The 12801-nt window shown below is 41.9% G+C and overlaps 1 protein-coding gene across 2 annotated transcripts in view; it reads right to left on the reverse strand.

The window, feature by feature from the left end:
• The window catches only part of SLC25A48 (solute carrier family 25 member 48), a 455831-nt gene that overhangs the window by 74927 nt on the left and 368103 nt on the right, over positions 1 to 12801 (reverse strand). For both annotated transcript variants that reach the window (XM_073649535.1, XM_073649536.1), the window contains exon 5: positions 7452 to 7709. In XM_073649535.1, the coding sequence (XP_073505636.1) occupies positions 7452 to 7709 (258 nt within the window). The remainder of the gene's footprint in view (positions 1 to 7451; positions 7710 to 12801) is intronic.

The following is a 12801-nucleotide window of genomic DNA, read 5'->3' on the forward strand; positions in this document are numbered from 1 at the left end:
CAGTTGCCAAAGCCTCATCTTAGTCACCGTGAGGGTCAAGTAGGTCCGGGAACTCCAAGTTGCCCAGAGGGACTTCAGAGCATCCAAGCAGGACTGTGAGTGGGGAAGCGCAGGGCAGGAGGGAGAAGACCCAGCGTGAAGGTGGTCTAGAGAGGAACATCAGAAAGCAGGGTTCCGTTAGGTGCTTTTAACCTACCTGAGGAAGAACTGAACCCCCGGTCTGGTGAACGCAGTGCGACGTGGGAGGCTGGTTCCCGCGCAGTGTATCAGTGGAACGTACATGAGAACTGTGAGTAAAGACTCGGATGACTGCACCGCACTGCCTCCGTCCATTATTTCAGCTGCGCCATCACTCCGACTGCACTAGAAGCCCCAGCATCGCCACCCACCATCAAACGCCACACTGCCCCGGGGGCCCGCTCCACATGTGGGGAGCAGAAACACCTCAGCTGCCATCCCATCACCCCCCAGAGTTCTGCAGCAAAAATGGTAAACCTTACCAGGTACCACAGGTGGCGTCACAAACTATTTATTTTCTTTTTATTTTTATCCAAGTTTCAATCCCCTTTTTGGTTGACCGCCCTGGGCCACGGACCGGGCCAGCCACTGTGACATACCCCCCCAGCATCCATAGGCCCAGCTGCCGAGTACCCCATTGCCCCGGGGGCGTGTCACCAAAAATTAGGCCGCACTCCAATACCCCTTTGAAGACACGTAGGTCCTCATTAAAAAATTGTTCCCATTATAAAGGAGTGTGTCTCCTATACTGGTAATGTCCATGCACTTATTTCATGGGCTGAAAAACATTTACCCCTGGGGAGTATACATGAACATCCTGTATAACATACAAAATGTTAGAGGTTGGCATCTAAAAATATTTCCTTGGGGCATCATAAACACCCTTAAAAAAGTTATGTGGGTGTTGCATGATGGTCACCCTATTGATATGGTGGTGGAGGATGAGGAGAAGGAAAAGGACGAGGGTGACATAAAATAGACAAAATCATGAAGCATATACCCATGTCTGGTTGTGAAGAGGTGCATGGGAATAGACCCCCCAAAAATAACCACTGGATTTGACTTTATGTTCCACTGCTATCATTCAAGAAGTCTGTCCCAATCCAGCCCTTTTTCATTTTGATAAGTCAGCCTGTCAGCATTTTCATTTGACAGGCACCTATCAGTTAAAATACCCCCAGTGGCACTAAAAACCAGCTGACAAAACGCTAGCGGCAGGACAGGCCAGGACCTTCAAGGCGTAGAGAGACAGTTCATGTCATGTGTCCAGCTTGGATACCCAATAGTTATAACACAGAAGAATCACGAAGGATGCTGGTATGGTCGGCAAGGTACTCCTTCAGCATCTTTCAAAATGTTTCCCTCCTTGTCAGAGTACCCCGCGCGTCATCGCCTGGGCGCTTGGAGGGGCTGAGATAACTGCCCCATACCTTTGACAGTGTTGCCCTGCCTCTGCTGCATCTGATTTGTCTCCCTCCCGTGTACTTCTTGGTTTTCCAAGGAACTTTGACCTCTGCCACCTATGGTCGCCCTGAGTAATGGTTCCCCAAGGTTTCCAACAAATTCATGCAACCGGTCTCGCCCCTATATGAACTTAGGCGGCGTGAGTGTAACAGTAACCAAACTCCCTGATTCTAGTAGTCCAGTCATTTGTAGGCCATTCACTTTTACAGGACAAGCTTGGGGCCCTTTGCCAGGTGGACAGTCCACACTGCAAGCTGGATATGCGTAGAATGAACACCGGCATTCCATGCTACAATCCATTTGCTCGGTGGTTAGGGGACAATGGGCAGTTATATGACCTGGGCCACGACATCTCCAGCAAATTACATCTGCCGATGAAGGTCTTGGCATGACCTCTGCTGCCCCCTTGTCTCCCCATGGACCCGTTGACCCCCTGATACCTTTCGACCAGTCCGACCAAGTCATCAACGATCTGGTGATCTCCCTGGGCAACCCGAGTCTGCATCGGGTTCAGAAGGGAGTGCACGAACCGGTCCATTACAACCCTCTGCCCTGTTGTAGAGGACTCCGGCTGTAACCACTTTTGGATGAGGTGAAACAGATCAAACATTTGGGAGCGAGTTTTTTATTATTATTATTATTTATTATTATAGCGCCATTTATTCCATGGCGCTTTATATGTGAAAAAGGGGTATAATACAAGAACAATTACAACATTGAACACAATGTGACAGCGACTGGTACAGGAGGAGCGAGGACCCTGCCCATGAGGGCTCACAATCTACAAGAGATGGGTGAGGATACAGTAAGTGAGGGTAGAGCTGGTCGTGCAGCGGTATGGTGGAGCGGTGGTTACTGCCGGGTTTGTTCTGGTTATATGCCCAGCAGTGGACCCGTTGTGCCCTGACAAACATTGTCAATCCCAAGTGTGCCAAAATTTCTGTTTTCAATTTTTCATATTCTTTGGCATCCTGTAAGGTCAAATTATACTAGGCCTTTTGTGGCTCCCCCATTAATTATAGCGCCAGGACTTCCGCCCACTGCTCTGGTTGTAGTTTCTCTCTATTGGTGACCTTTTCAAAAATGGTTAAAAAGGCCTCTATGTCATCACCCGTGGTCATCTTCTGCAAGACTCTCCTCACCGCCTTCTGGTCAGAGAAATCATCAGTTGGCATTGGGGTCGGTGCTGTCTTTGTGAGCACATCAATCTGCTACTGCTGTTGTCAGCTCTGTTGCTGGTGCTGTTGCTGCTGCTGTTGGAGCTAATGCTGGTGCTGTTGCTGCAACAGCAGCTTACTTGTCTCCTGTTGTGCCAGCTGTTGCTGCTGCTCCCAATGCTGCTGCAGCTGTTGCAGGTGCTGCTGATACTGGCTTTGGACCAGGTGTTTGATCAGCTCCTCCATTTTGTCTGATCGCTGTTTCATCCTTACAACTGCCTTCACCCAGGACATGTAGTCTGTCCACAGCCGTCACACTTGCTTCCTGGGTATATTGCCCGCACTTTTAACACCAACTGTGGTAGATTGGCTCACTTGGTGGCACATAAAGGTAGACACAGGAACACTGTTTCTATAAATCTTCTGCTGGGTATATTAAGAGTGCTGCAGAAAGCACAGCAATGTTAGCAAAACAAACAGCCTTCCCGGCCTAACTGGAAAAACAAAACATAAAGTAGGGCACATTCCTGGTTGCTACGGGTAACCGCCTGCTTCAGGAATAAACAACCCAAGGTTTATCTTCCCTTCACATGACAATTCAGCTCAAAGCTTTCACCTCCAGGCCCTCCCCACACCAAATCCACTAAAAAGCTGGGATTTTATCCTCTGACCTCCTCTCCCTCTACAGGTGTTTAATCACCCTACCACTAGGGATGGCTGATTAACCCCTTATCCCTTCATGTGCTGAAACATTTTTCCTATGTTTGTATTACTGGAGCTAACATTCTCAGTGCTACATACATTGTGAAAGTATTTGCCCCCCTTGAACTTTTCTATCTTTTGCCACATTTCTGGCTTCAAACATAAAGATAATATTATTTTTTTTTTTGGGAAGAATCAACAACAAGTGGGACACAATCATGAAGTAGAACGAAATTTATTGGATATTTTAAGATTTTTAAAAAAAATAAAAAATGAAAAGTGGGGCGTGCATTATTATTCGGCCCCTTTACTTTCAGTGCAGCAAACTCACTCCAGAAGTTCAGTGAGGATCTCTGAATGATCCAATGTTGTCCTAAATGACTGGTAATGATAAATAGAATCCACCTGTGTGTAATCAAGTCTCCGTATAAATGCACCTGCTCTGTAATAGTCTCAGGGTTCTGTTTCAAGTGCAGAGACCATCATGAAGACCAAGGAACACACCAGGCAGGTCTGAGATACTGTTGTTGCGAAGTTTAAAGCTGGATTTGGAATCAAAAAGATTTCCCAAGTTTTAAACAACTCAAGGAGCACTGTGCAAGGGATCATATTAAAATGGAAGGAGTATCAGATCACTGCAAATCTACCAAGACCCGGTTGTCCCTCTAAACTTTCATCTCGAACAATGAGAAGACTGATCAGAGATGCAGCCAAAAGGCCCATGATCACTCTGGATGAATTGCAGAGATCTACAGCTGAGGTGGGAGAGTCTATCCATAGGACAACAATCAGTTGTACACTGCACAAATATGGCCTTTATGGAAGAGTGGCAAGAAGAAAGCCATTTCTCAAATATATCCATAAAAAGTCTCTTTTGAAGTTTGTCACAAGCCACCTGGGAGACATACCAAACATGTGGAATAAGGTGCTCTGGTCAAATGAAACCAAAATCAAACTTTTTGGTCACAATGCAAAACGATATGTTTGGCGTAAAAGCAACACAGCTCATCACCCTCAAAACACCATCCCCACTGTCAAACATGGTGGTGGCAGCATCATGGTTTGGGCCTGCTTTTCTTCATCAGGAACAGGGAAGATGGTTAAAATTGATGGGAAGATGGACGGAGGCAAATACTGGACCGTTCTGGAAGAAAACCTGTTGGAGTCTGCAAAAGACCTGAGACTGGGACGGAGATTTAACTTCCAATAGGACAATGAATCCAAACATAAAGCAAAATCTACAATGGAATGGTTCAAAAATAAACGTATCCAGGTGTTAGAATGGCCAAGTCAAAGTCCAGACCTGAATCAAATCGAGAATCTGTGGAAAGAGCTGAAAACTGCTGTTCACAAAAGCCCTCCATCCAACCTCAATGAGCTCAAGCTGTTTTGCAAGAAAGAATGGGCAAGAATTTCAGCCTCTTGATGTGCAAAACTGATAGAGACATACCCCAAGCGACTTGCAGCTGTAATAGCAGCAAAAGGTGGCGCTACAAAGTATTAACTCAAGGGGGCCGAAAAATATTGCACACCCCACTTATCAGTTTTTAATTTGTTAAAAAAGTTTAAAATATCCAATAAATTTCTTTCCACTTCACGATTGTGTCCCCTTGTTGTTGATTCTTCCCCCAAAAAATAGAATTTTATATCTTTATGTTTGAAGCCAGAAATGTGGCAAAAGGTAGAAAAGTTCAAGGGGGCCACATACTTTTACAATGCACTGTATCTTCCCTCCAGTACTTTGCCCGTTACTTTGTCACAATCTCCAATTCCGGATCAGTCCTGTTAACCCATCCAGACTGGTCCCAAGCTTGAAGGTTTCTTCTTGTTTCAGCTATATAAAACCTTTCTTTCAGGTATTCCAGAATCTAATGAACAATTTCACAATATTTGACCCCCAAAACTTGTTGGGGTGCATCCTATGCACTATATTATGTGTTACTTAATTTTTCCAGTATAGCATTAGCTACATCTTAATTTTTTCCTTGTTCTCAACATTTGGGTATCGCTAATGGTATTCTATTACAAGGTGAGGTGTACTGTAGGTATTGTCTAGCTAAAAGTTCATTTTTCATACTCAGGCTAATAAGATAAAATAATTTCTTCTTTTACCCGATTAGATGGTTAAAAAAGCAATATTGTAGTAAAAAGCTCTATACTAAAAGCTAAGTAATTTATGTACAAACTATTAGAAATAAATATGTATTTATTCTGTTCTTCTGCATTGGGTCCATTAGTGGATTTGTTTCAAATAAACGCATGCAAGAACTGCATTATAACTGTTAACAAGACACAATGAGTGAAAAATGATAACTAAAACCCTTCAGAAGTTTCTTTAAGTATGTACTGTATACATTTAGACCCAGCCCATCCTCCTCCTTTATTCCTTTTATGTTTTTGGTACACAGGTGATTCTCACAAAATTAGAATATCCTCAGAAAATTAATTTTTTTCAGTTCTTCAATACAAAAAGTGAAACTCCTATATTATATAGAGTCATTACAAACAGAGTGATCTATTTCAAGTGTTTATTTCTGTTAATGTTGATGATTATGGATTACAGCCAATAAATTACAGCCAAAAGTCATTATCTCAGTAAATACTTTATAACGGCCGAAATATTGGCCTACTGAAATGTATGTTCAGTAAATGCACTCAATACTTGGTCGGGGCTCCTTTTGCATCATTTACTGCATCAATGTGGCGTGACATGGAGGCGATCAGCCTGTGGCACTGCTGAGGTGTTGTGGAAGCCCAGGTTGCTTTGATAGCAGCCTTCAACTCGTCTGCATTGTTGGGTCTGGTGTCTCATCTTCCCCTTGACAATACCCCATAGATTTTCTATGGGGTTAAGGTCAAGTGAGTTTGCTGGCTGATCAAGCACAGTGATACTGTTGTTTTAAACCAGGTATTGGTATGTTTGGCAGTGTGGACAGGTGCAAAGTCCTGCTGGAGAATGAAATTTCCATCTCCAAAAAGCTTTTCGGCAGAGGGAAGCAAGAAGTGATCTAAAGTTTCCTGGTAGACGGCTGCGCTGGCGTTGGTCTTCATAAAACACAGTGGACCTACACCAGCAGATGACATGGCTCCCCAAACCATCACTGATTGTGGAAACTTCACACTAGAACTCAAGCAGCTTGGATTGTGGCCTCTCCACTCTTCCTCCAGACTCTGGGACCTTGATTTCCAAAAGAAATGCAAAATTTACTTTCATCTGGAAACAACACCTTGGACCACTCAGTAACAGTCCAGGTCTTTTTCTCCTTGGCCCAGGTAAGACGCTTCTGGTGTTGTCTATTGGTCATGAGTGGCTTGACACAAGGAATGCGACACTCGTAGCTCATGTCCTGGAAACATCTGTGTGTGGTGGCTCTTGAAGCAATGACTCCAGCAGCAGTCCACTCCTTGTGAATCTCCCCCAAATTTTTGAATGACCTTTTCTTAACAATCCTTTCAACGCTGCTGTTATCCCGGTTGCTTGTGCACCTTTTTCTACCACACTTTTTCCTTCCACTCAACTTTCCATTAATATGCTTGGATACAGCACTATGTGAACAGCCAGCTTCTTTAGTAATGACCTTTTGTGGCTTATCCTCCTTGTGGAGTGTGTCAATGACTGCCTTCGGGACATCTGTCAAGTCAGCAGTCTTCCCCATGATTGTGGAGCATACTGAAACAGACTAAAGACTAAGGGACGTTTTAAAATGCTTAGGAAGCCTTTCCAGGTGTTTTTTGTTAATTATTCTGGTTTACTGAGATAATGACTTTTGTGTTTTCATTGGCTGTAATCCATAATCATCAACATTAACAGAAATAAACACTTGAAGTAGATGACTCTGTCTGTAATGACTCTATGTAATATGTGAGTTTCACTTTTTGCATTTAAGAACTGAAATAAATAAAATTTTTGAGGTTATTTTAATTTTGTGAGACGCACCTATATATCCCGTGGCTGAGGTTGACTCAGACAGGGTCTGTTCTGTCAGATTTTTTTAGGTAATATTTTTTCCAGTTAATAAAGTTGTATTAATAAATTAGAATTGTTTTTTATTTTACTTTTGACGCTAAATGTAACACTGTTCCTAAATAGCCAGTATTATTGTTACATACCTGCAATGCCACCTGCTAGCCACACGGACAAAGCGCTCGGTGTTGTGTGGCAATCTAATTTCAGCCACTCACATAAATATATGTATGGTATGAAGTACATGCAATATCCTGGAATGTCCCTGAGAAGCATTGCTCCTGCTCCACGATACATGCCCCAAAGACCTTCTTTCCTCAAAATACAGTTCACACAGTGCACTGGACCTTTGTAGGTTGTTTGGTAATGACGCAGGGATGCGTTCTGAGTCAGAGACATGACGTCTGTAAACATAACAGATAAGTGTAAATGGAATTGTCCATGATAATAACATATAATAAAATATTCACTGAGCCTTGAATTCCCCTTGTAATAACTTTGTGATGGAGTTTCCTTAGATATCTGCATTCTGACAATCCTCTGGAACTATGTGAATGTGTTGACAACTGTTTGTTGTAGATTTTTTTTAAATGTTCAAAAATGATGAATTTTTTAAAAGAAAACTGTTTTAAGAAATGCTCCTTTTTTTGTGGATTTCTTCCGAAGAAGTTTTGGGTTATGTGCACACTGCATTTTTTTTGCTGAGCTTTTGGAGCTCAATTGAGCAGAAACTCCCAAGTTTTTGAGGAATTTTGTGTTTTGTTTTTTTTAGAAGGATTTTGGAGAGTGTCGTCTAAGGTTCTGCTTCAAAAACTTCTAATTAAACTCAACGTGCACATACTTTAGAGTAGGGGTGTCCAAAATGCCAGAGATGACTATTAATACAGCAGAACACAGATTTCCTGTAGGCCATGGTTCTTAAATGCATTATCAGTCGCTGGCCCAATTTTTCTAGCCGTCGGCCTTTTTAATTTTTATGTATAGAACTGTGCGCTCGCACAAAGCACTCTGTGCTGAACACCACCACTGCACACATGAGACTGGATTAAAGGGGTTGTTCAGTCCAAAATGATAAGTCTGCACTCACTCTGTGTACAGCAACCCAAGTGTCTCCTATGTGAGGTATATACAGCAGTCTCATGTCTCCTTTGTAATGTTTACACTGCAGCCTCAATGTCTCATATGTAATGTTCTTACAGGAAAGTCTCAGAGAATCCTATGTGATGTATATACAGCAGTCTCAGGGTATCCTATCTGATGTATATACAACAGTCTTAGTTCATTCTATGTGATGTATATACTGCAGATTTGCAATGAATCCTATGTGTTGTATATTCAGCAGTCTCATGTCTCCTTTGTAATGTTTACACTGCAGCCTCAATGTCTCATATGTAATGTTCTTACTGGAGAGTCTCAGAGAATCCTATGTGATGTATAAACAGCAGTCTCAGTGTATCCTATCTGACGTATATACAACAGTCTTAGTTCATTCTATGTGATGTATATACTGCAGATTTGCAATGAATCCTATGTGATGTATATTCAGCAGTCTTATGTCTCCTTTGTAATGTATACACTGCAGCCTCAATGTATCCTATGTGATGGATATACAGCAGTCTCAGTGTATCCCATGGAATGTAGACAGCAGTTTCAGTGTCTCATGTAATTTATATATAACAGTAAGGGTTTTTCCATGTTTTTTTTGTTATATAATCTGAGAGCAGGATGATGTAGGGGCTGCGACCATGATTCCAACAATGTGTCAATTAATAATCTGCATGTTGTCATTTTGATACAATAACTTTTGTTTCTGTTGCAGATCTACCAGTGCTCAGAATGTTGAGCCCTGTGTAACCTCACCCACACCTTTGATTGGCAGCTGTCTGTGTACACTGCTCATTAACAAAAAGCTGTTACACAGTGGTGGAGGTGGGTTTACACAGAGCAGTTAACTGGGAGCCACGAGGTTAGTGATAATCTCCTGGTGATAAAACACTGATTTTAAGGAAATAGATACACACAGCCCAGAAAGTGACACATCACTGTAATCAGGATTTCATCCCCTACAACACGCTGATCTCATCTCATGGCAATATTTTCTTACAGTTTCCCAATAAAAGAAGGAGCATGTTAACTCTGTGGGTGTCTTTGCCATTGTAGGTTAGATAATAGAAAAAAAGACGCCAGTGGCGAAGCCTCTTTAGGAAAGAGAATGTCATCATTTTATTGAAGAGGCTTTGCCTAGGAAAACCTTGCGCTGGAGTCTTAAAGATGTCGTGTGCACATACTACCGACATACCCACTAAGTTTTTCCTAAGCAAAACTGCTTCAGGATAAAGCCAGCAATCTTTTCCTTGAAGATGCGCTTTTGCTGCTGTTTCTGTGGCGGCTCCGCCAATGGGGTCTTTTAAAGTATTTTAAACTATATCTAACGAGAAGCTTCCTTGCACAGGAAGGAAAAAGATGTTACTTGTTATAGCAGCTTTAAGGTTCCCGAACCCTGAAGGAGTTAAAAGAAGTAACAAAATGTGGTCTTCATTTTTTTTTGCGGCGGTATTAAGGCACTTTTTCAGGCGGATTCCATGCAGAATCTGACTGAAAAAGGATGTTGTGTGCATATACCTGTGGAGTATGTGCACGTGGAGTCTTTTTGTTGAATTTTCAGAGCTGAAACTGAGTGGAAACTCAAAGTTTTTGAATAGTTTTAAGATTTGGAGAAGGATTTAGATGGTTTCAGCTCAGGTTCTGCTCTAAAAACTCCTAGAAAAACACAGTGTGCACATAGCCTAAAAACTCCACACTGCACCAAATAATGAAGAGAATGGGGATCCTTAGTTGTCACAATAGACCTCTGGGGTGGAAGGGTTTTGTTAATTACATATATTTCCACTGCAATCATGGTACTTGTACTAAAAGACACATTATTAACAAAATGTAGATAGGATATGACGACCCTTAATCCGACAGATTGTACACAGTGCTCATTGAGGAAACCTTATGCGTTAAGAAAATATTTTTGGCCCTTTTTTTGTTTTGGAGTCTGGTCTGGCATCTGAATTCATTTTGGGGCTTGCTCTAGGGATAGATTTAGTCGTTTTTTTTATTAATTAATTTATTTTCAAACACATAGCCACATGACAGGGAGATGTGAAATGAAAGTGTCAGTTCTGCTGCATCTTGTCTGAGCTAATATATCAATCATAGGAGACATATGCAAATATGACAATCTATTTCTTATGTTTTATGGTAAAAAGATGGTCTTAATTGGATATGAATGATTTCTCTAAACTCATTCTACATTGATATAATAATGCAATGTTCCTGGTTTTCAGTAAGCCCTCTGCTGGTGAACATTATGTTTACAGGAAAAGCTATTACACTGACACTTTTATGAGATGAACACCCAAGACGTTATTAAAAATAAACATATTTTAGAGAGATTGTCCTCTCATGGAAGATTCCCAGTTGGGGTTAGTGGTCATACCAATTTGTTGCAGGAACATTCCTCCGAAAAATGACTATTACAGTTGTACTGTTCTACTTATGATTTCAAACTTATTGATTGATCAGATAGTTTAGTTGAGCTCCTATGATTCAATGGGATTATATATAACAGTCAAAAGTAACTTAAATCCTCAAAATATATCATATCAAAAAAGCTATTGTTTAAATATACTCCTCAGAATAAGGAGTTTGTATGTTCTCCTTGTGTTTGCGTGGGTTTCCTCCAGGTTCTCCGGTTTCCTCCCACACTCCAAAGACATACTGATAGGGAATCTCAATTGTGAGCCCCAATGGGGACAGTGCTGATAATGTCTATAAAACGCTGTGGAATTAATGGTTCTATATAAGCGAGTAAAATAAATAATGACACCAAAAAGTAAAAGTCATAAAATTACAACAATAACAGGATAGATAATCATGTTAATGATATGTAAATAGAGATAAGTGAATTGATTTGCGGAGGATTGAGTTTGAGTAGAATTTCCTGAAATCCACATTTTTCGCGAATTCAAATATTTTGAGATTCAATTCGAGGTTCGCAAAAAAAAAAAAACTTGCCCGGCACCATTTCTCAAATTGCTGAAACATGAGAGAGCAGGAAATCGTCATTTTTGCATATTACTGTGCAGCTATAACATTTTACAGATTATCATACTTTGTACAGTGGTGGTCAGTACCTGGGCCATCACAGTTGGCCATTACAGATCAGTGGTTCCCAGTGGAACACAGTCTGTACAGCAGAGTCATTTTCCATCTCCAAAGTCACTGGTAAGCCTCTCTTTTGTAGACTGTAAGCTCTTATGGTCAGTGGGATCCTGTCATTCTCTTTCGACTGTAGAGTGTAAGCTCTTACTGTCAGCAGGGTCCTTTCTCTATCATGCCTGTAAAGTGTAAACTCTTATGGTAAACGGGGTCCTCTCTCTCTTTCTATTCTGCAGAGTGTAATCTCTTATAGCCATGGGGGTCCTCACTCTCTTGTAAAGTGTAAGTTCCTATGGTCAGCAAGGTTCTCTTTCTGTTCGCTCTCCCCCACGTGTATTTTAGGAGCATTTACAAGCTTTCCAGTATTGACATTAGCACAAATTTATTGAATCAAATTTTTGTGGGAAAGTGTGTGAATTCACATTTCAAAAGATCCACTCATCTTTATATGTAAATTTTGAAAAACTGGAGACAAAAATTTTCAAAACATCTAAACGTATTCAGTATCGAGTTTGAGCGACACGTGCAGATACCTATGGATTTTCACTTCTTGAGATATTATCAATGAGGTTATTAATGGTTGTCTGAGGAATGTTCTGCTATGCTGAATTCATTTGGGTGCATAAATCATCAGGATCCACTGCTGGCAGCTTCCTCTTGTAAATGCAGATCAATAACATGGCCTGTATATGAAACCATGGCTTGTATCGTACATGGATTTGACTCCCATAGAGCCTATTTGGAATGTGATTAGTTGGAAATTATAAAGTGAGCTGCCAGAAGTGGATCTTGATGAATTGCGTGCTGTGGGGTTTAGTACTCACTCAGCTGCGGTTGAGGTAGGCACAGGGAGCATTTTCATTATAAATCCAGGTTGGTTTATTTTGCTTGCATAAACCGCTCAGGAGACAAATATGTGGCACCCCAGGGGTCTGGTTACCACAGTAATAGAAATATTATGTCTGAGAGCAAGTGGGAGGTTTCTCTGGTCAGGAGCCCTAAGCATGCAACACGGCCCACCCAGACCTGGGAGGGGAGGAATCTGCCCTTATAAACTGGGACTGGGGCGGGATTAGGTTAGTCAGAGCCTGGAGTGAAGTTCCAGACACAGGGAGAGTTACAACAGGAGCTCTGTGGGAGCAGGAGCGAGTGCCAGAGGCTGGAAGCTAGATAGCTCGCCTTGGCTGAAGACACTAACCCGGACACGGAGTCCGAGGCTGTGGGGACATCCAGGTCCAGCAGCAGAATCCAACCGGCAGGGGATTCCATGTCCTCTGGCCTTAGAAACCC

The sequence above is a fragment of the Phyllobates terribilis genome, unplaced genomic scaffold (assembly GCF_046119375.1).
Source record: "Phyllobates terribilis strain yellow unplaced genomic scaffold, ASM4611937v1 Scaffold_10__3_contigs__length_209671492, whole genome shotgun sequence".
Classification (NCBI taxonomy): Eukaryota; Metazoa; Chordata; class Amphibia; order Anura; family Dendrobatidae; genus Phyllobates; species Phyllobates terribilis.